Consider the following 19,409-nt stretch of genomic DNA (forward strand, 5'->3'; position numbering starts at 1 on the left):
CACCAGCACTACGCACCCCCCTACTCTGTCCGAGGGCCGGGTCAGCCCGGCCTTGACTCCTCTCCTGTGGCTGGCACCGACAGCCCCGCATCCGGTTTGGGGGCCCGCCCAGGTAGAGGCAGTGGGGGCAGTCGGTGACGAGAGGTTGAAGGGACCACGTCTGAGATCGAGGGGGCGGCTGGAGGAACAAGGGGCGGGGGACAGAGAAGGCAGGGCAGAGAGGGAAGAAAGGGGCAAAATCTCGGCTGGTCAGAAGCTGACCAAGTCTGAGTCTGTTGCGGGAGGGTTGGGGTGGGGAGAAGCCAATGTGGGGCCGGGTAGGCAGCTGGCAACCTCGGAGCTGAGGCTGGAGAGAGGGCCAAGGGCACTGGCGTTCTATCTGGTGGCAGCCAGGAGTCATCGTAGGGGCCTGAGAGGCAGAGGCAGGCCGGGGTGGGGGGGTGGTCAGAGAGAAGAGAGGACGTGGAAGGAGGAGGAAGAAGATCCAGGGAAGGAGGGGGGAGAGGGCTTTGCAGCAGTGAAAGCTGCTGGGAGCAGATAAGGCGGTACGGCAGCGGGAGGGATTAAAGCTCCGAGGGGCCAGGGCGGGGGCGGGGGCGGGGTGGGGGGAGGCGAGAAGGAGAGGGCTGAGGGCCGGACCCCGGGGCCCAGAAGATGAGTGCGGGAAACTAGGGCTGCGAGGGGGCAGGATTTAACCAGAGACCAGACGTGGTCGTCGCCTGGTTGAGGAGTGGGGAGAGGACGGAGTCTTCCTGCTCATCTCTGCTGAGGTGGGGGACTTTTCCGCCACTGATGGAGCCCCCATACGCTGCTCTCGGGGTGGCAGAGCTGAGTGGAGAGGGCATTCCTTGGGAGTGGGAGGCTACTGAAGACTGCTGGGGAGGCGGGTGGCAGGGGCCGGCCCTGGGAGCCTCCGAGCTCTGATTAGAACTTGGACTGGACACGAAGCGCCTCCTTGAGGCGGCCAGTGGAAACCGTGTCACAAGGGACCTTGACCACAATCAAGGGTGCCCCGCCAGCCCACCGGGGGATGGAGACTCCCACTTACGTCCAGGGTGGCAAGGACCAGTGTTTCGGAGGGGGGATTTCTCTGTGGGTAAGGGCGTGGGCACGGAGAGGGACAGTGGCTTCTCCCAGCTCAAGCCTCAGACACGATGCCCCTTACCACCCGCCACCCACCTGTTCTGCAAACCTTCCTGAAGGGTGTCTGGGGAGGGAGAAATCCCTGATCCCTACGGACGAGGGCCGAGGGCGGTTCAGAGGTGGCCCGGGCGGCGGAGGGGAGCCCCGAGGGAAGGAAGGGGAGGAGGCGGCGGAAGGCGCGAGGGCGGCGGGCGGGGCAGAGTAATTGCACGTTTGTCAGTTCTCCCGTCTCCGCGCACGAGGGAGCCTGTGTGGCGGTGGGTGTAGCTTCGCCTCCAGGAGTCTGTGTCTGTTGGCAGAGGTGTCAGTGTGTCTGTCTCAGGGGGTCTGGGCTCTCCCTGGACCCCCGCCCCCACGTCGTGTTTTGGGGAGCGCGGCTCTGGGCACACCCAGCTGTGCTCCGTGCTGATGCGGCAGATGTGGCGGGGCCCCAGCTGTGCCGGCTTCCCGGGGAGGGGGAGGGGCTGCAATCTGCTCCCCCGATAATGGCTGCTAAGTGCCAGGGGGAGGGGATGGAGACGGGGGTGGGAAGGAGGCCCGGTCCCCGCCGCACCCCACCCTGGCCGGCCTCCCCCCAATCTGTGTTCTTGGCTCGGCCTCTTCCCCCTGGCTGGCTCCTGAAGCCCGTCCAAATTTCTCTCCACGCTCAGTCCCCTCAGTCCCCGTCCCCAGCTCTCCTGTCACCCCATCCAGCTTGGTGCCAGGGACCCGCCGCCCCCCCACCCGGCCCCCAGCTCGCTCCCCCTCGCTGATTTTACAGAATAATCTTTTTATGGAAACTGGAAAAAAAAAAAGCGCTAATGGCAGGAGCGCACCCCTCCCCCGCATCCCTCCCCCCACCATCCCATACTTCCCACCCCAGTTCCCTCCGTTCTCCCCAGGGGCCAGCACCCTCCTACCCCTACAGGGCCAATGAGGTCCTGGAGGTAGTGAAGGGGGACCCCAGCGCTCTCCCCTCAGGAGGCCGGACATTCCCACCGGACACTCCCACGTGCTGGGTCCTGGGATGTTCCCTTAGGGGTGCAGGGGGACTAGGCCCCTCCCAGACAGACTAGGCTTGAAGAGAGTGGAGAGCAATGGAACTTCTCTCCTTAGAAGCCCCCTCTGCACCTCAGCACAGAGACAACAGTGACCTGCTCTGCCTGGGGCAGGGGGCACACCACAGAGACCTCAGCTTCACTAGCCCCCTCCACTTTTAACACTGCCCCTGCCCCTGCCCCCACCCCCACTGGGCCCAGGAGGGGGTTCCTGGGGGCCAGGGCCTGACACAGACTTATTGGATTTCACGGTGTTTTGCTGAGAAAATAATTAAATTATCATATTTATGATGAAGCTGCCATGGCCTCTGCCAACCACTCGGAACAGAAGGGTCAGGACTGGGGGTGGAGAGGAAGGGACCGGGCCCCTGGCCCCCTGGCCCACCCCTCTCCCAGCCCTTCCCTCAGGGGCTGACCCCAGCCTAGAGGAGCCATCTGCAGCCCCCTGCGGACCCTACGCAGAGGCGACAGAAGGTCCGGCCTGGAGAAGAGACTGGAGGGACCAGGAGTGGGAACGAGGCAAGAAGCTGAGTCAAGGCAGACTGTATTGTAGATCAGGAGTGCTGAAACCCCAAGGTTGTTTCACAGGTGCTCTGACTCTGCCTGCAGGGGCCTCCAAGGGCTAGGAGGTCACACCTAGCCCAATCCCCAGGTCAGCCTCAGCCCAGCTCCGCCCCCCCCCCCCAAAGAAAGCACATCTTTCTAAGTGCCCAGCTCCAAAGCTCTGAAATCCTGGGCTTTGATAAAGGCCCTGGCACCCTGCTGCCTGCCACCCCTGCTGGCTGCCAGGACCCCCTCCTCCCTCCCACCCACGCCCTGCACCCCGCCCCCAGTCTCTTCGGGTAATTAGATTCCTCTCAATTAGCAGATTACGATCATTACCAGCTCATCTGGCAACTAAGCTCTGCACCCACAGCTGGGGAAAGGGGGGGGGGCACCAGGAGGGGCACACGGGGGTCACGGGTGAACACCAGAGAGAGCTGGGTTTCTCTGGGGCTTCAGGAATGTGGAAGGAAGACTGAGAACCCTCCACCTACCCACCCACCTGCCGGAAGAGGGCAGAGCCAGAGTGTGGGAGGTGGCCAGGGCTCCTCCCCTCCCAGAATGGAGTAGCTCCCACTGTGCTTCTGGAGAGAAAGGCAGCAGCTCAGGCCCATCCGGCCTGCCAGGGACTAGAGGACAAGAGATCCGGCCTCGGGCGGGGGAGAATACCCCCATCCCGCCAAAAGCCAAGCTGGGAGCAGATGGAGCTGGCAAAGTGGAAAGCGGGCCGGGACTGGGCAGGAACCAAAGAGACCGGACACCAGGTGATCCAACCTTGGGCCCTGGGCTCCCAGGCCCAATTCCCATGCCTGCCGCCTGCACCCCACTGGCCAACTGAAATCCCTCCCCCTTCCCCTTGGAACCCTTACACTCCGGAGCCTGAGCCAGGCCCAGTGAAGGGGAACAGGGAGCCAGCATCTGGGTGAAGGCAGGGCCTGCAGGCTAGGAGCCTAGAGGGCCTTCCTCCAGAGCGGCAGAGAGGCTGAGGCTGTAGGAGGGGGAAATTTACCAGGGCTCCAGATTCATTATTCATGAGCCCGCAGCAACAACTCCAATTTAAATGCTAATGTGGGGGGGCCTGACTCAGCTGCCCCCCTTCCACCATCACCCCCGGCCCAGGCACAAGCGGAGTCCGTGCTGGCTCCAGGGTTCACCCGGGTTTATTAGGGAGTGGAGAGGGAGGCCAGAGTCCTCCAACCACCCACGGTGCTCCCTGCAAGTGCGCGTGTGGAGAGCCTGCCTGGACAGAGGCTGGCCACGCAGGCAGGCAGGAGCCTCAGGGGAGCAGATGGGAGTTCAGGGGGGCCTTCTGGCAGGCCCCCTCAAAGGATGATCTGGTTGGTGAAGCTGCGGCTCAGCTCCTTGTGTGGCAGAACAATCGAGTTCAGGATGAGCACCTCGGCAGGGATCCGGACGCGGCAGCCTGCAGTGTGGACCAGGGCACCAGGGAGAAGCCGTGGGGAGGGGAGGTGAGGGGCAATGAGCTGGGGGCCACCGCCATCTGGGGGTGGGGGGGACCCCTCACTGCCCATCTGTGCCCCCTGCGACTCACACAGGACCTGACACACAGCAGATACTGGGTAAATGTTTGCTCAAGGAATACACACACAGACACACAGGCACACAAATGCTCCCACAGGGCATGGCCATCACCTGTGGAAGTTTCTCGCAGCCCAGCACCCCGGGAAGCATACCTAGTATAGTGATGGCAGGCAGCAGCTTCCCGTCCTTGAACAGGCTCTCACTGTCCATGTGGGCTCGGGGGTCGTTGGGATTGGGGTCATTGGGGGTACCCTCCACACGGGCCCAGCGCCCCACGGTGCTCCCCCAGCCCACGATGCTGTGCAGAACACACGTGTGCTCCTGACAAACAGCACGAAGGGAGTGAGGGGCCAGATGCACAGCCCATGGGGTGCACTCCTCCACTTGGCCTCTGGGGGTGCCACGTGGGCAGCGTGGGCCTGGATGCCTACCTGCAGTGTGGCTCCGTGGAGGACGATGCTCTCTCGGAGCCGCACACCCTCACCTATGGTCACCCCCTCCCCGATGGAGACGTTGGGGCCCAACTGTGGAGAAAGCACAACCATAGGCCTTGGAGGGCTCCAAATCCAGTCCCCTCACAGAAAAGATAAAGGGGAAGGGACCTGCTTGAGGCCACCCTACAAGCTGTGCACAAAGGAGAGACCCAACCCTGAGCTCGGGAGAATCTGTACCGCCCTACCATCTGATGGCCACCTCCCTTCCTCCCTTCCTCTGGGCTGGGCCACTGCTTACCACCGCTGATGGGGCCACCTTAGCAGTCGGGTGGATGTAAACATTTCCTAGAAGCAGAAGAAAGGACTGGGGACAAATGCCCCTAAACCACACTTGGTTCAGGGAGTGTGGGACTGAGACTTCACCTCTGGATCTGTGACCAGGAGTCACAGCTCAGAGGGGAGGGGGGCTGAGCTGGGGGGCAAAGGTTATGGATTGGGGCAGGATGGGTACCTCGAATCCGTGGACCCCCTGGCGTGTGCTTGGCCAGGCGTTCTGGGTGAGTGAGCTGGTACTGGCTCAGATAGAGGCGGGAGGCATAGAGGGCTGAGCTGGGGGCCAGAAAGTGGAATGGGGGCTCAGGGGCCAGCAGGGCCTGCGCCCACTGCCCCAAAGTCTCAGATGACCCAACCACCCCATCAGAGGCCACTCCCATACCCTGCGGACTTGATCTGGCTCCAGATCCCGTCAGTGAGGTGCACATAGATCTGGCCCTGCCCGGCCAGGGCGGAGAATACGTCCTGCTCCAGGCGGATGGTACCTGCCCCGGGCCATAGGCCTGAAGAGTCCTCCCTGGCACAGAGGGAGAGATGCTGACATCAGTTCCCCAGCTGAGCCCGACTGGGGGCCAACACAATCTCCTGGGGACAGGGATCAGAGAGAATCCCACCACCTCTCCAGGTCTGGTCAGATCTGCTCCAGAAGGATGCTCACATCTCAGAAAGCTCTCCTATCACCCTCACACACATCACCCGCCTCTCTCCACCCCCACCCCCCGAATTGCTATGTCCCCAGGCACAGACCTGCTGCCCATCCTGCCCTACATCCAGAGGGAGTTCGACCAGACCTAGGTTCTCCCCACTTTTCCCATTCTCCCCGCCATCCGCCCTCCCTCTCAACTGGATGGAATGAAACACAGACAGACTCACCCCAGAGGAAGGCAGCTGGTGAGGGCAGAGACAGTCACAGAAAGAGAGGGAGAGAGAGAGAGATGGTGGAGATGCCAGCTCAGCAGAAACAGAGAGGCCAGGAGAGATGGAGAGAAAAGCAGAGATGGGTGGGAGTGAGAAGATGGTGATGCGTGAATGAGGCATGAGATGGGAGATGGGCAGGGGAGGAGAGAGTGAAGGCACGGATCCACAGAAGGAGCAGGTCCCAGCCTAGGACGACGACCCTGGGCTGTGGCTGATGATGAACAGGGCTCCGGGGCACTGTGCTCCAGGGGGACCCTGGGCCTGAGAGTATGGGTGTACGCGCGCGTGCACATGTGTGCACACACACACGCCTGTGTGCACCCATGTGTGTGTGTTGCCGTCTGTTCGGAAAGGCATCTCTGGGACACTCAGGGCTTGAGAGAAATGGACCAGGAGGGGAGTGGGCAGGCAGTGACAGAAGAGGAACTGAGATGGATAAGGAAGAGGGACAGAATGAGGTTAGGAAGGGAGGAACAGGGAGGCTCGGCTGGAGATGACAAGTGGAGACAAGAAGGACAAGGAAGGTGAGCAGGTGGATGTGGAGCCTGCAGAGACTGGGGGCAGGTGGCAGGGGGGGGTGGTCTGTGACCAGGGGCACTTGGGGTCACAGGGTCATGGGGCCTGCCTCACAGTTGCCCATCCTGCTGATTTCGCTGGAAGACATCCCGGAGGGGTTTCAGGGCTTCTGGGGAAAAGAGGTAGATGCCGCAGTTGATGATGTCACTGACGAATGTGCTGGGCTTCTCCACATAGTGCAGGACCTGAGGACAGAGTAGGCTGGGGCTAGGGGAGGAGAGGCCACTGCCACCACCTCTAAGACCCCCTGAGCTCCAGGTCCTCCCTGCTGCCAGAGTGGTCTTCCTGCAACGCAGACTGCCCCCGGCTGCTGGCCTTCACCTTCAAGGTAAGTCTGAACTACATGCCTTTCTCCTCCCCACTTCCCAGTGTTCCCGGAACACAACTCCATGCTATCGCATACCTGCTCTGGGAATGCCCCTTCCCATCTCTTCATCTGAAAAACTAGGCTTTCAAAACCCAGTGTGAGTCCACTCTGCCCCAGAGCTGGCTTCTCAGATCCGGGCACCCCTGACCTCTGGCCACACCTCACATAGCACTAGTATCATTTGTGATGGCTGGGTTTCCCACTAGTCTGAGATCCTTAGAAACAGGGATTGTCCTTCAGCTCTACTTTTCTTACACCTAGCTAGTGCCTAGCTCAAAACTTCAAAATAAAATTTATGCATGCACATGTGTGTATACATGTATTTTTAATACTAAAGCTGGAACAAATAAAAGGGGTATGTGAAAGTCAGGCTCAGGGAGCTTCACAAACAATGACAGAGACTCTCCGCCTTGCTGATTGTGCTCTGACTTCCGTAATTCTGGAGACGCTACGTGGCTTCCTGCCTCCGGGCCCTTGCACATGCCGGTCCCTCTACATGCAATGCATTCCCGTCTCCTTCATCTAAACAGATCTTTTCCATGTAGCCCTCCCCTCCCCCAGCCAGGCAAGGCTGGGTTGGGCCTCTTTTTGTGCTCTCACAGCACCCCAATCATTTATCTGTGACGCCTTCACTCTCGCAATCTCTCTAGAAGGGGTACAAGATGAACGACCGAGGACATACCCCACCTGTTTGACAAGAGTGGGGCCCACCCCAGAGTGGTGCAGCATTTCCAGAGGGGGAGTGGTTGGAGAATGACGACACACACAGGCCCTTCACCCCCTCCTCCCACGCCTGTCTCCTATCTCATGCCTCATTCACTCATCACCATGTTCTCATTCCCAGAGCAAGCACCCAGCCAGCCCCCTCTCTGCTCTCACCTCATGCGTCTGTGGATTCTCCACAATGCAGCCATAGTTGAGGGACTGTGTCCTGTTAGCCTGAAAGACACACACAGACAGTGACCTGCTAGCTCCAGAGCAGCAGGGTCTATTTCCTCTGTCTTTCTTTCCCTCTCCTATAGCACCTGGCACGCATCTCCACGGCAGACAGGGCTTCTGTCTGCAGCAAGGGTGAGAACTGATAGCTGCCGCCACCCCCTCACCCGCTCCCTGCGGCTGAGCAGCCAAAGGGCTTGGGATCTCCACCGCCATCTCCACTGCTCCTGGGGTTTCTAGCACAACTCCATCCTGACGCCCGTTCCCAGTCCAACCCCCTGGGCTGCCTCCCCGACCCCTGCATTCCAGAAACATTTCTGGATCACACCCCCTTGGCACCTTCCAGCCCCCTGGGGCCCTCTCACCGTGGTGCCAAGGAGCAAGAAAGGGTGTGGCTGGTGTCTGTGGACATCCAACATGGCGCTCAAGGGGAAGTCGGAGCAGACGTCAGCGTTGAGCACGAAGAAGGCTTCAGGGCTTCCAGCCAGGATCTGGTCCCGGAAATGGTAGAGACCACCCCCTGTGCCCAGGGGGGCAAATTCCTGCAGGTACCTGTCCCCAGGGACCCCAGGGCCAGCTCAGTGAGATCAGAAGAGACAGATATGAGGAGCCTGGGTAACTGACTCCTCCTGCTCCCAGAGGTACACCTGCCTGCGGTCCACAGAGAAACTCAATAAACTCAGGGATTCACAGATGCCCCAATAAGAATCCTCCTAGTGTGTGAGGTAAAGTCCAGTGGATGGACCCCACTCCCAAGAACCAGAAGTTTAGGGCACTGCCCCCCAACCCCCACACCACCCATGGGCACAAACACCTGATGGGAAGGTTGAACTCCTGCTGGGCAGCTTCCAGGAACCGGGTAAGGGGCTCATCAGGCTGGTAGAAGCCAATAAGCAGAATCTCCTGCATCCCAGGGACCTAGGCATAAAAGAAGAGGTTGGAAGAAAAAAATATCTGATAGGAAAGAATGAAAACGGGGAGAAATCCCGGGTGCTGGCTGCGAAGTCTGGAGACCACAGTTTCCTTCTCAGCTGTGAGCCCCTGGGCACTCACTTTACCACTCTGGCCTGTTTCCTCCTCTGGACAATGAGGAAGTTTGGAGAAAGTCTCAGTCCCTGATGTTTTCATCTTTTATTATTCTATTATCCCCTGACCTCTCACATCTGAACTGGGGCTCACCCTAGGGAAGATTTTGCCTACCAAGCTGTGTTAAAGAATAACCCATTCACTCCCCGCACCCCATATTTATTATCTGTCAATCTGAGCTTGAGATGAGGATATAATTTATCAAGCACCTATACTATACTAGGCACTTTACAAACACGATTGCAAGCTTTGCCATCTCACAAAGCAGGTCTAATCATCTCCGTTTTTACAAATAAGGAAACTAAGGCTCAGAAAGACTAGGAAATTTGCTCATGTTCTTACAGCAAGTAGAAACTAGATTCAAATAAAACCCTGCCGGCTTCAATACCAAAAGCAATAAAGAAATTAGCTCCTCAGTGAGCAAAGGTATGAGTTCTGTGCTTTGCTATCATTAAGGTTCCCCCAGCTACAGCGTTAAATTGTCTCTAAGATTTTTGCCTGATCTCACATTTCATGCTTTAAAAATAGGAGCAGAATCTGAGCACGAGGCCAGATGAGAGACTAGGTTAGGGGAAGACAGGAGGGCATCCGTACAGAACAACTCCAGGGGGCAACATTCACATTTTCATTTGTAAATGGTGGTCCCTGAAGTTATGCCTTGTGGGAAAGTCATGGTTGGAAAAGGGGGAAATATGGATGAAGGAGATGAGCAGGAAGTGAAGTGGGAGAGGAGAGCCTATGGGGTTACCTGGGCACAAGCCTCAATATGGTGCTGGATCATAGGCACCCCCGCCACAGGAAACAGGGGTTTGGGCACCTCAAATGACAAAGGCCTGAAGCGAGTCCCTGGGAGAGGAGAAAGAAGCACATTTCAGCTTCCTGCCTCCTTCTGCACCCACCCAGTCAACCACTTCAGCCCAACCTCCTCCCCTCATTCCCCTGGCTCCTCACCCTTTTGAGGGCCTCCAATCAGGATCACAGCTTTGAGCATGATGGCGATTGCTACCTAAACCTCAAATCCCAACAGAGAAGTTAGGCTCAGATCTCACACCTCAACCCAGGAACCTGATTCATATCCTAACTAGGCCCCAAACCCCAAATAGTAACACTTAGCCCTCTCCAAGGATGTAAATCCAAAGTTCAATATGCACCTGCCCGGGACACAACACCTCATATATTTCACACAACTCAAATCCCAGCCCAGACTCCAGCTGGCCTTCAAACCCCACAATGAATCCACCCAAATTCTGAAATTCACACCCCACAATTTGACCCCTAACAGTCTTCTCTCTGGCCTCAGATTCAGCAAACTCAGAAACTCAGCAAGATACACCCTTCTCAGATCTCAAACCTCAAGAAACCTAAACTCCAAACCCATCAATTCCCATTGTTGCATCCTGACTAGATCTTAAGCCCTGTACCCCAACAGTGAACCCTGAATATTGAACCTCATACCCTGAGTCCCAAATATCTAACTACAATCCTAAGAATGCCTCCCAAGTACTGAACTAACACTGATGCGTATATAATGCATCCCAAATTCAATTTAAAATAAACCTATATAGGCTGAACCTGAATCCTAAAACAAACCTCTAGGTGATGAACCCCGAATCAAAAGACAGATTCCTTTAGCGTCCCAAACACCGAACCTACCAAGCCCTGAGCACCGATACTGACGACAAGTACTGAATCTCTGGATTCGGAGAACTGATTGTTGACCCTCTGAACCCCACAACTGACTAATAAATCCTAGCCTCGCGCAGCCAGAGATTGTGGTACCAACACAAGAGCGTTAGGGCGGAGAGTCAGTCGAGACCTCCGAGCCGCTCTCGGTCTACCGTCCTCTGCCCGCTAATCCTTTCGGCAACCCTCCATCAGCTCCGTTTACCACTAGTCCCCTTTCGCTAGATCTGTCGCCCGCTACTGCTCACTCCTTCCGCGCACGTGTCTTCTCGCAACTCGCGAGAACTCCTTCGCAGAGTCTGCCGGGAATTGTAGTTCTTAACTATCCTCTTGCTTTCTACCAAGAGCCAGGAGGTGAGATTTATGGGAGAGCACGGGGGCCTGGCCAAGGAATCTAGTGGGCCGGATCCAAATTAGAAGAATGGAGCCTGAGAAACTGAGATTGGAATTTAAGATTAGGCCCTGAGCTGTCTGGGAAAAGGCCCAGGGGTATCAGCCAAAGCAGAGAGCCAGGTCCCAGGGAAGAGCGAGGCTAGAGACCTGAGGGAGTGTGGCCAGTCTTGAGATGGACGGGGCCAGAGTGCAAATCCCCCAGGAGAAGGTGGGGCTTGAGCTATGCAAACGAAGAGAAGGCAAGTGATAGACTTCGTAGTGCAGGAACTTTTTGACCGTGAGAGAAGTCATATCTCAGATTCCCTGTCTGCAAAATGAACCACTGGACTAGGCACCTTCCAAACATTCTGATCCCAACTTTCTGTGACCTTGGTGTGTTGATCTGGAATAAGCGTGGGTGCAAGTGCAGGGGAAATGGCGTCTCAAAAGAACAGAATAGACGCCGAGGGTCAGAGAGCAGCTTTATTAAGCAAGATGAAGGAGGGTGGTCTGACCCACCCACCCGGGGCTCCGGCCAGGGCGACGGGTCTGAGGGTTCCTTTCAGGCCACATCCACGCGAGCGATGGATGGTCCATGCGCAGGCTGTTCTCCACTTACACCTCGTACTTGCCGCTGTCCTCCGGCGTGGCCTGGCGGATAGTCAGCGTCGCGGTGGTACTGCCGATCTCAAAGAACACTCTAGATGGGAAGAAGGGGAGGGCAGGGCCTGGGGTCAGTTTACGCGGGTTCCGCCCGGGGTACTGAACTCCATTCTTCGCCTCCCAGTTCCCCGCCCCCGTCCCACTCCCGCCAATTTCTGGACCCCCGCCCCGCCCAAGCTCCCGCTCCAGGTGCTGTCCTTGCGCAAGTCCTCGCCCTCACCTGTAGTCTTCTTCTCTTCCCCGTTCTTGGCCCAGGCCACGTCGGGCGCAGGCTTACCCAGGATCTCGGCAATCAGCGTTACCTTGGCGCCTTTGCGCGCCTTAGTGTTTATCCGATCCCTTCTGAATCTTCGCTGGAACTAGAGGAAGGGAGAGGGACTGCCACCCAGTAAAAGGACCTAGAGATGAGGCAGGCAGGGCATCACCTCCCCAGCTAATACCCATCTCTAAATACTAGATGGATTTAAGCTCGCTGTGTGATGGTGGGCAGGTCTTTAACCTCGCTGGGGCATCATCTCCTCAACTGTCAAGCGGGACTAATCCCGCCCTTCGCAGAGGTTAATGAAGAAGGATCAATAGAGATTCTAGGGCTGAAAATCTGGAAATGTTCGCACATCTAGCGATGCCTCGGAAATTGCCCTGGGCTGAGAGCCAGAAGACCAGGGCTCTAACCCTGCCTCTGCTTCTGGCTCGCAGTGACCTTGGGGCCCTGGAATAGCGTGACTGAAGCCCTTAGCGGACTTCATAGGCTGGATGGGATGGAATTCTGTGGGTAGGAAAGGAGTACGCGCACGGCCGGCGCTGCGCCCTGGTCTGCGGCTCAGGCTGTGCGGGGGCTGGGCCACATCCCCAGGCGGACTCGGGGAGGCCCAGCGGTAAGCGCAGCAAGACCAGGCTGTGGGCGCCCGCCAACTGGTGCTACTCCGCGCGGTGACGCTGCCCCCAGGGCGCGTAGTACCTTCCACAAGGATACGCGCCGAGTCGGAGCACTGGCCGAAGGGGTTGGTTACGTTGACGCTGTACTGGCTCAGATCTGCCATCTCGCCATCGTGCACCACCAGTGCCACTACGTCAGGGTCCTTGAAGACATAACGACACTTGGGCCCGTCGCGCAGCTCCTTGCGGTCCTTGCCGCAGCGGATGAATAGGTCCAGGAAAGCCGAAACGCGGCAAGTCAGCTTCGCCGCTCCGCCCTCCATCAGCAGCACCACGTCCTTCAGCGGCTCCAACAATCTCGGTGGCCCCTTCTCGCGCAGCTCCTTCCAGGACCTACCCGCACGGTCCAAGTCAGGCCCCAAGCTCTCATGACACGGCCCGGGCCCACCTGCAGCCCTGTCCATCCGTACAGCATCCCTTGCTCCCCACCCACCACCCAGCCCACTAGACCCTTAAACGTGTGGGGGTGGGTAGGGAAGGCAGCCGCTCCTGAATTGTTAGTAAAATTGTCTTCTCTGGCAGCCACCCCTCCACCCCTCAGAAACCGCTCTACTCTAAGTCCAGTGACCCTACAGGTACATGACACTGTGCTCAGTCAGTATCAGTTCAGTCACTCAGTCGTGTCCGACTCTTTGCGGCCCCATGGAGTGCAGCACCGCCAGGCTTCCCTGTCCATCACCAACTCCTGGAGCTTACTCAAACTCGTGTCCATCGAGTTGGTGATGCCATCCAACCATCCATCCATTCTCCTCCCGCCTTCAATCTTTCCCAGCATCAGGGTCTTTTCCAATGAGTCAGGTCTTCGCATCAGGTGGCCAAAGTATTGGGGTTTCAGCTTCAGCATCAGTCTCCCCAACCCCCCAAATACAGTCTACCCCCATCCCCCAAATGCAGTCGTGAGCGTTCTGCAGCTCCAGCTCCCTTCCTCCAGCAATTCTCCAGAGCTCCCCCTTACCTGTGGTCCTGGTAAGAGGCCTGGATGCGAATGGCTGCTTTCTGAACCTGGGGGTCATTGATATCCAGCATACATCCAGGGGGAGGGGCCGCAGCGGAGCAGAACACAGCCGCTGGTTTTCTGGCAGGAGCTGGGGAGCAGGAAACAAAGAGGTCTAGGCTGACACAGAGATTCCGAATTTCAGCCTTTTCCTGTAGGTTCAGAACATCCCCCTATGTGAGAGTGTCTAGGCTGACCTGAAGATCTAGACTCGCTGTGAGGGCTCAGCTTCACCCTGCTGGGTGGCAGGCGGCATGGCCTTCCAAACGGCAGGGCCAGGGCACGGGTAGTTGTTCAGCCCCAGGCCCAGGTTTTATACATGGCTCCCCTCCTTGCCTTCTTTGGCGTGGCTGCCCCAAGCCCCCGGGGACCCAGCCTCCATTCCCTGACCCACACAGTCTCCTTATTTAGCCTGAGGATGCCTGGGATGCTAGCTCAGCCACTGGGGCAGCCCTCAGGGGAAACCTGGGCGGCTCTGGGGTGCATCATACATCAGCACCCAGAGAGCTGGGCAGCTGGGCATGGCCCCATCCCCTTCCCAGAGCAGGGGCTATCCATCTCACTTCCAGGAGAACTAGGCACAGCTTCAGGTCGACAGGAGACTCAGCTCCCTGCTGGGGAAGTTTACACTCAGGTCAGTCTCTGGAGAGAGAGACAACATGTGGGTCCTGGACACAGTCAGTTAAGGGGTGTGAGTGTTTGTTGGAGGTGCCCTTGAATAAAGCCAGAGTGGCGATGGGCTTCACTGTCCAGCTAGCCAATTATGAGAGGCCCACGTGGCAGTCAGGACCAATCTGGAAACACCTTACTCCCCCCAACCCCAGGAGTCTAGGGTTGTCATTTCCACGCTGTGCCTCCTGGTGGTAAACAGATAAACCTAGAAGGGACCTTAAGGATTTTTGAGAACAGCCACCCCTCCTGCTGCCCCATTCCCACACTCCCCTCCACGGGACATCGTAGGGTCTGGCTGCGCTACACTGTCCCTGGAGATTGGCACTGACTCTGACCCTCTAGGTCTGCCCAAGCTCCCTCCCTGGGCATAAGCTGGTGTATAGGGGCATCAGACCACCGGGGGTGAGGGGGCTAACTCCTCTAAGATTTGCCTGGAGTCCAGTCCACCCAGGCCAGGGCACTAGATAAGCCTTGCTTCCCTTCACTGTAACTGCCTGGCCAGGTGTGGAGCGCTGTCAGCTTTTGATCAGAGCAGTTTTGACACGGCTCTGTTGACATAAATTACCTTTGCTCCTCCGGGTTTGGAACAAGCAGTTCACATGCCATTTCCAATGGAGATGAGAGGGAAGCTCAAGATCAGAGGGGGGACGGGAGAAGAATTTTACCATTTATCAAGATATGAGTTCAGGCACCTCATTTTTATATGAAAACACTTGCAGTGTGTAGGGGATTAGAGACTCTCACAGGCAAACTGTATATCTTCATCGCTAAAATGGCAGGTGGTAAAGGTGGCTCTCTGGCCCCTTCCAGCTGGCCCTAATATTCTGTTATTTTATGATGATGGGGTTTGGCTCTTCCCTTGTGTCCTGAGAAGCCAGAGAGGCTGGGCTGGGCAAAAGGTGGTTTGGACTACAGCCAAGGGAGCCTCAAACTTGATCAGCAACACACCAGCACCAGCTCAATGTGCTCACGGTGAAAGGCTTTATTCCTTTTACATGGCCAAGAACAGAGTTTTCAGTCTGGGGAGGGACAGTGGGGCACAGTCCCTCTGGACACAAGAACTGGCTCCCCCTCCATCCACCTCAGGGCAGGGCAGCCCAGTTACAGGACCCAGTGATCCTTCTGTGGCACTGCAGGAGGGCCGCTAGAGTCAAGGTACCTTAGCACCCAGTGGATCCCTGGCTTGCCGTGGGAATAAGAAGGGCCAGACTTAGTGTCCCTGGGCCCCAAGAAAATCCTTATCTATGGCCCCATCGCAGCAGGCGCACTGACGGCACTCACAGCTGATTGGTGTGAGTGTGCTGATTGGTGCTCTGACACAGAGCGTGGGCGCATGAGCCTGCCCTGCTTTCCTCTACAGCTCTTTCACCATCTGCTCTCACCAATCATCATGATGAAACCCCCTCTGCTCCAGGGGTCAGGACAGAGCTGCCCTGTCCCCTGAACAGAGTGAAGAAGGCTGAGCCAGGATGGGGGTGTGGGCTGGTCCCTTCCAGAGCCCAGCATCCTCCCATTGCGATGATGGAACATGTGAGAAGAAGTCGGGGCCACCCATATAGTTAGAGGCTGGGGGTGGGGATTCAGTGGTCCTGCCAGGATTTCAGAAACTTTAGAGGGAGAAACACACCCACATCTTTCCTTTCTCAAGGAATAAGGGACAGGTGAGGGGCCAGGAGGGTCAGAGGGCAGGGGAGGAAGGTCCTAAGGTGCTAGGTGGTATACCTCGGTTCTCACTGGTCCAGAAAAGGCTGGAATGCCCCGTCCCAGTACCCTGGCATTGTGTACGCGCTGTACCCCCCAGTCATCCCTCCCCATAGACCACACACATAGGTCCTGCTGCTTGCTGTTTTTATTTTCCTTGTGACAGATAGACAGACAGCTGCACAGACAGCTGGATGGCTGGGGGTGGGGTGGGGATGGTCAGGACAACATAGGCAAGAGGGATTGGATGGCAGGGAGACTTCATAAAAGTCAATAAATAAATAAATATGAATGAGAAGGAGGGTGAAGGCCACAGAGAGGCGGTGGGGACATCCTCGGGCCAGCGCAGAGGGCCCAGCGCTGCGTTCACCGGGATAGGAGGAAAGCGCTGCTGGCTTGAGACCCCGCCTCCAGCCTTCAGCCCTCCACGCTTCTCCTTCTGGGGAGGCTGGCAGCTGGCCGCGCGCCCCCACCTGAGTCCTCTCTCCTCTCCCTCTCCCACCTCGCTGCCCTCTCTCACCTACTGCCTCTGGCTCTCTGGCACTGTCTCCACGTCCTGTCCCTGCTTCAGTGACACTCCCAGCCCCTGGCCTGTAGACACCCCGGGCTTCCCCCATTTCCTCCTCTCCATTCATTCACACCCTCTTGGGTTGGTTCTCCCCCAGATGCTCAGTCTCCCTCCCCCGGAACCTCCATAGAGTCTCCCCCTCCCTATGCCTCAGCTTCTTTTCCTCACTTGCCCATTCCCTCCTTGTCCCTCTTGACCTGATCCTGACTCCACCCAGCCTGGCCCATGGGTCTCCGGCTCTGACTCCAGCTGGGTGGCATTGGCCGAAGCCCAGGGTCTCTGTCCCCACAGGTCCATGAGGTAATAGCCCGGCCGGATGTTGGTGCTGGTGGTGTCCGAAGCCCCCCTGGGCCCACCCGGCTCCACGGGGGCCCTGGAATGTCCCGGGGCGTCAGCGGGAACCCCAAGTCGAAGCCCGCAAGGCCGGGCTGTGGTCCGAGGCGCTAGGGGCTGCCTGGGTAAGAGCGGAGCAGCACCTTGTGGCGGGTGGCGGCCTCGGCCCTGCGGCGCCGCTGCTCGCCCAGGAACTCCTTGAGCCGGTTGGTGGTGAAGGTGAGTGTCTGGCGGCGCAGTTTCATCAGGTAGGCATCCTGCAGCCACGGGTGAGCCAGGCAGTCCTGCACGGAGGGCCGGCTCCTGCCAGGCCAAGCCAGGGACAGTGAGGCTGGAGGCATGGCTCCCAGAGGAGGACAGACTCCACCCTCCCAGAGACAGGACTCCCAATCCTGGATTCATCCCTAGGGAATGAGCCTGGACATCTCTGGGATTCAGTTTCCCAGTCTCTGAAATGGGGACAATGATTCTGCCTGTGTCATAGGGCTGTTACGGGCTTTAAATGGTGGCAGAACAGCCACTTAGGAGAAGTAGGAGTAGTAACCGTAGTAATAGCAGCAGCAGTGTATTATTGGTGTGGGGTAGGAGTTGGGGGGCTTAGGTGTGGGCTGGGCCAGGGCAGTGTGAGGCTGGGAGAAGGTCATGCTGGGAGGCTGGCAGGTGTGAGACCCACTCACCAGGGATGTACTGAGAGGACCTTTCGCAAGAAGAGGGTGGCACTCTGGGATGTGTTGGGATACAGCTGGAAGGCATCAAAGCGGCCCCCCACAATGCGAGCCTCTGTTTCCTGGGGGTCTGGCTCATAGAATGGGGAGCGTCCACTGAGCCTGCAGAGGAGACAGTTCAGTTAAGAGATGCAGATTGAGGGTCAACTCACAGGTCCAGGGGGACAGTAGTGTGGGGATTTCTAGGGGCACAGCACTCGGGGACAAGGATACCTGGATATTTGTGTGTGTACATGCATGTGTGTATGTGTGCATGACTAGTGCACATGCATGTGTGGGTGGGGACGTGGGGATGCAAGCAGAGGGTGGGGCCTGGGGGCACTCACATGATGTAAGTGAGCACACCCGCTCCCCAGATGTCCGTGGCAGAGCCGATGGGGTCTCCCTTTACCATCTCAGGAGCTGACAGGAGACAAGAGCCCATGGTGAGCCAGCTTCCGGGTGGCAAGGGAGCAGAGAGAGGCAGAATACGCCACTGGGGGCTTGGGAAGCAGGATGGTGCCCAGGTCACCAGACAATGGGTACAAGCAGAGCAGCAGGCCCCGGATACTGGTGGGCTGCATGGCCCCCAGGCGAGACTTGGGGCACCTGAGGAATCATCCCAGGCACTGAATGTGTATGTGTGGGGGTCCCCAGAACTACAGAGGAGCTAAGAAGCAGATGATCACAAGCTGTCTCAGATCAGCTCCAAAGGTAGGCGCTCATTCACGAAGAGTATGGCCAACACCGAGATTAAGAGCCTCTGAAATCAGCTGGGCTGGCTCTAATCCCAGCCTGCCCCTTCTAGTGACAGGACCCTGAGCACTGTACTAAACCCATCTGGCTTTCCATTTCCTCCTCTGTAAAGTGTGGCTTGCACAGTTATTCTAGGGAATGGAGATGATGAACAGAGTATTTAGCAGGTAGCTAAATGGTAGCTAGTTTCCCTTATTTATATAAATTAATAATCAATTCTCCTGTGTTTATCACATCCTGGGTCTACCATGTACACTGATACTGAACAAACACCTCCCTGCACCTCTGTTTCCTCATCTGTAAAACAGAGGTAATATTATGCCAATCTCCAGGGCTACTGTGAAGAAAAATTGAAAAAAATCCACGGAAAGGACTTAATTCGCGGCTCACATACAGTAAGCACTCAATAAATGCCACGTGTGTGGGTGAAGTGGGGTAAGCCCTGGCTGCTGCCCCTTTGCGAGTACCCCATTCCCCCCTTAGATAGCATGGTGCCCTCACCCATGAACTCCAGTGTGCCCGTGCGGTGACCCAGGGGCCGCAGAGCCTGGGGGTTGTAGGGCTGGGCACTGCCAAAGTCCACGATCTTGAGGGCGTTGTCAGGGGCCAGCAGCAGGTTGTCTGGCTTGATGTCCAGGTGCAGCACGTGGCGGCCATGGAGGTAATCCAGGCCTTGTAGCAGCTGCACCACATAGGTGGCCACATCATCCTCTGAATACCGGAATCTGGAGGGATGGGGGTATCAGGGGACAGCCGAGCCCAGCTCCCCCACCCCAGCTCCCTGCCCGCCCAGATGCCCAGCCACCTGTCGCTGAGCCCACAGAGAAGCTCCCGGTTGCCGCAGCTCTCGGCGATGAGCACGAGGTAGCGCGGGGTGATGTAGGCTTCGTGCAGGGCCATGAGCCGCTCGTGGTGCAGGGTCCTCAGCACCTCGTACTCCTGCAGGACCTGCCGCTTGCCCTCGGCCGCGTATGGCACAATCTTGGCCACGAATGTTCGCCCAGTGGCATTCTCCCGGCAGGCGCGCACCACACCAAAGCGACCCCTATGCATTGGGGGGCATATCATAGGCTCAGAGGAGGGAGGGAGCACTTGTACTGTGCCAACTAAGC

At 57.7% G+C, this 19,409-nt stretch overlaps 3 protein-coding genes across 10 annotated transcripts in view; all 3 read right to left on the minus strand.

The window, feature by feature from the left end:
• Window positions 1-3,865: 3,865 nt before the first annotated feature.
• Window positions 3,866-10,855, minus strand: GMPPA (GDP-mannose pyrophosphorylase A). 3 transcript variants are annotated; one of them, XM_070386135.1, is made up of 13 exons: window positions 10,565-10,855; window positions 9,867-9,917; window positions 9,664-9,761; window positions 8,644-8,747; window positions 8,195-8,381; window positions 7,773-7,832; window positions 6,581-6,711; window positions 5,415-5,549; window positions 5,211-5,308; window positions 4,998-5,044; window positions 4,697-4,789; window positions 4,418-4,586; window positions 3,866-4,146 (listed from the first exon to the last, which is right to left on the minus strand). In XM_070386135.1, the coding sequence occupies exons 2-13, from the start codon at window positions 9,904-9,906 to the stop codon at window positions 4,046-4,048; spliced, it is 1,263 nt and encodes a 420-aa protein (XP_070242236.1). In that variant the 5' UTR covers window positions 9,907-9,917; window positions 10,565-10,855; the 3' UTR covers window positions 3,866-4,045. The 3 variants fall into 3 exon arrangements, with proteins under 3 accessions (XP_070242236.1, XP_005889754.1, XP_070242231.1); XM_005889692.3 differs by having other exon boundaries at window positions 9,867-9,927; window positions 10,569-10,854; XM_070386130.1 differs by having other exon boundaries at window positions 9,867-10,855.
• A 1,004-nt stretch (window positions 10,856-11,859) lies between these two features.
• On the minus strand, window positions 11,860-13,837 carry SPEGNB (SPEG neighbor). Its single transcript, XM_070380071.1, has 3 exons — window positions 13,761-13,837; window positions 13,525-13,654; window positions 11,860-12,902 (listed from the first exon to the last, which is right to left on the minus strand). Exons 2-3 carry the CDS (start codon window positions 13,593-13,595, stop codon window positions 12,218-12,220), a joined length of 756 nt encoding a protein of 251 aa, XP_070236172.1. The 5' UTR covers window positions 13,596-13,654; window positions 13,761-13,837; the 3' UTR covers window positions 11,860-12,217.
• A 2,229-nt stretch (window positions 13,838-16,066) lies between these two features.
• Window positions 16,067-19,409, minus strand: part of SPEG (striated muscle enriched protein kinase) — a 58,755-nt gene continuing 55,412 nt past the window's right edge. For 5 of the 6 annotated variants that reach the window (XM_070386148.1, XM_070386158.1, XM_070386174.1 and 2 more), the window contains 5 exons: window positions 19,103-19,342; window positions 18,799-19,022; window positions 17,889-17,964; window positions 17,515-17,664; window positions 16,067-17,140 (listed from right to left, as the gene is read on the minus strand). In XM_070386148.1, coding sequence (XP_070242249.1) covers window positions 16,948-17,140; window positions 17,515-17,664; window positions 17,889-17,964; window positions 18,799-19,022; window positions 19,103-19,342 — 883 coding nt within the window. In that variant the 3' untranslated portion in view covers window positions 16,067-16,947. The remainder of the gene's footprint in view (window positions 17,141-17,514; window positions 17,665-17,888; window positions 17,965-18,798; window positions 19,023-19,102; window positions 19,343-19,409) is intronic. The other variant, XM_070386166.1, reaches the window with a different exon arrangement.

Source organism: Bos mutus, chromosome 2, assembly GCF_027580195.1.
Source record: "Bos mutus isolate GX-2022 chromosome 2, NWIPB_WYAK_1.1, whole genome shotgun sequence".
NCBI lineage: Eukaryota > Metazoa > Chordata > Mammalia > Artiodactyla > Bovidae > Bos > Bos mutus.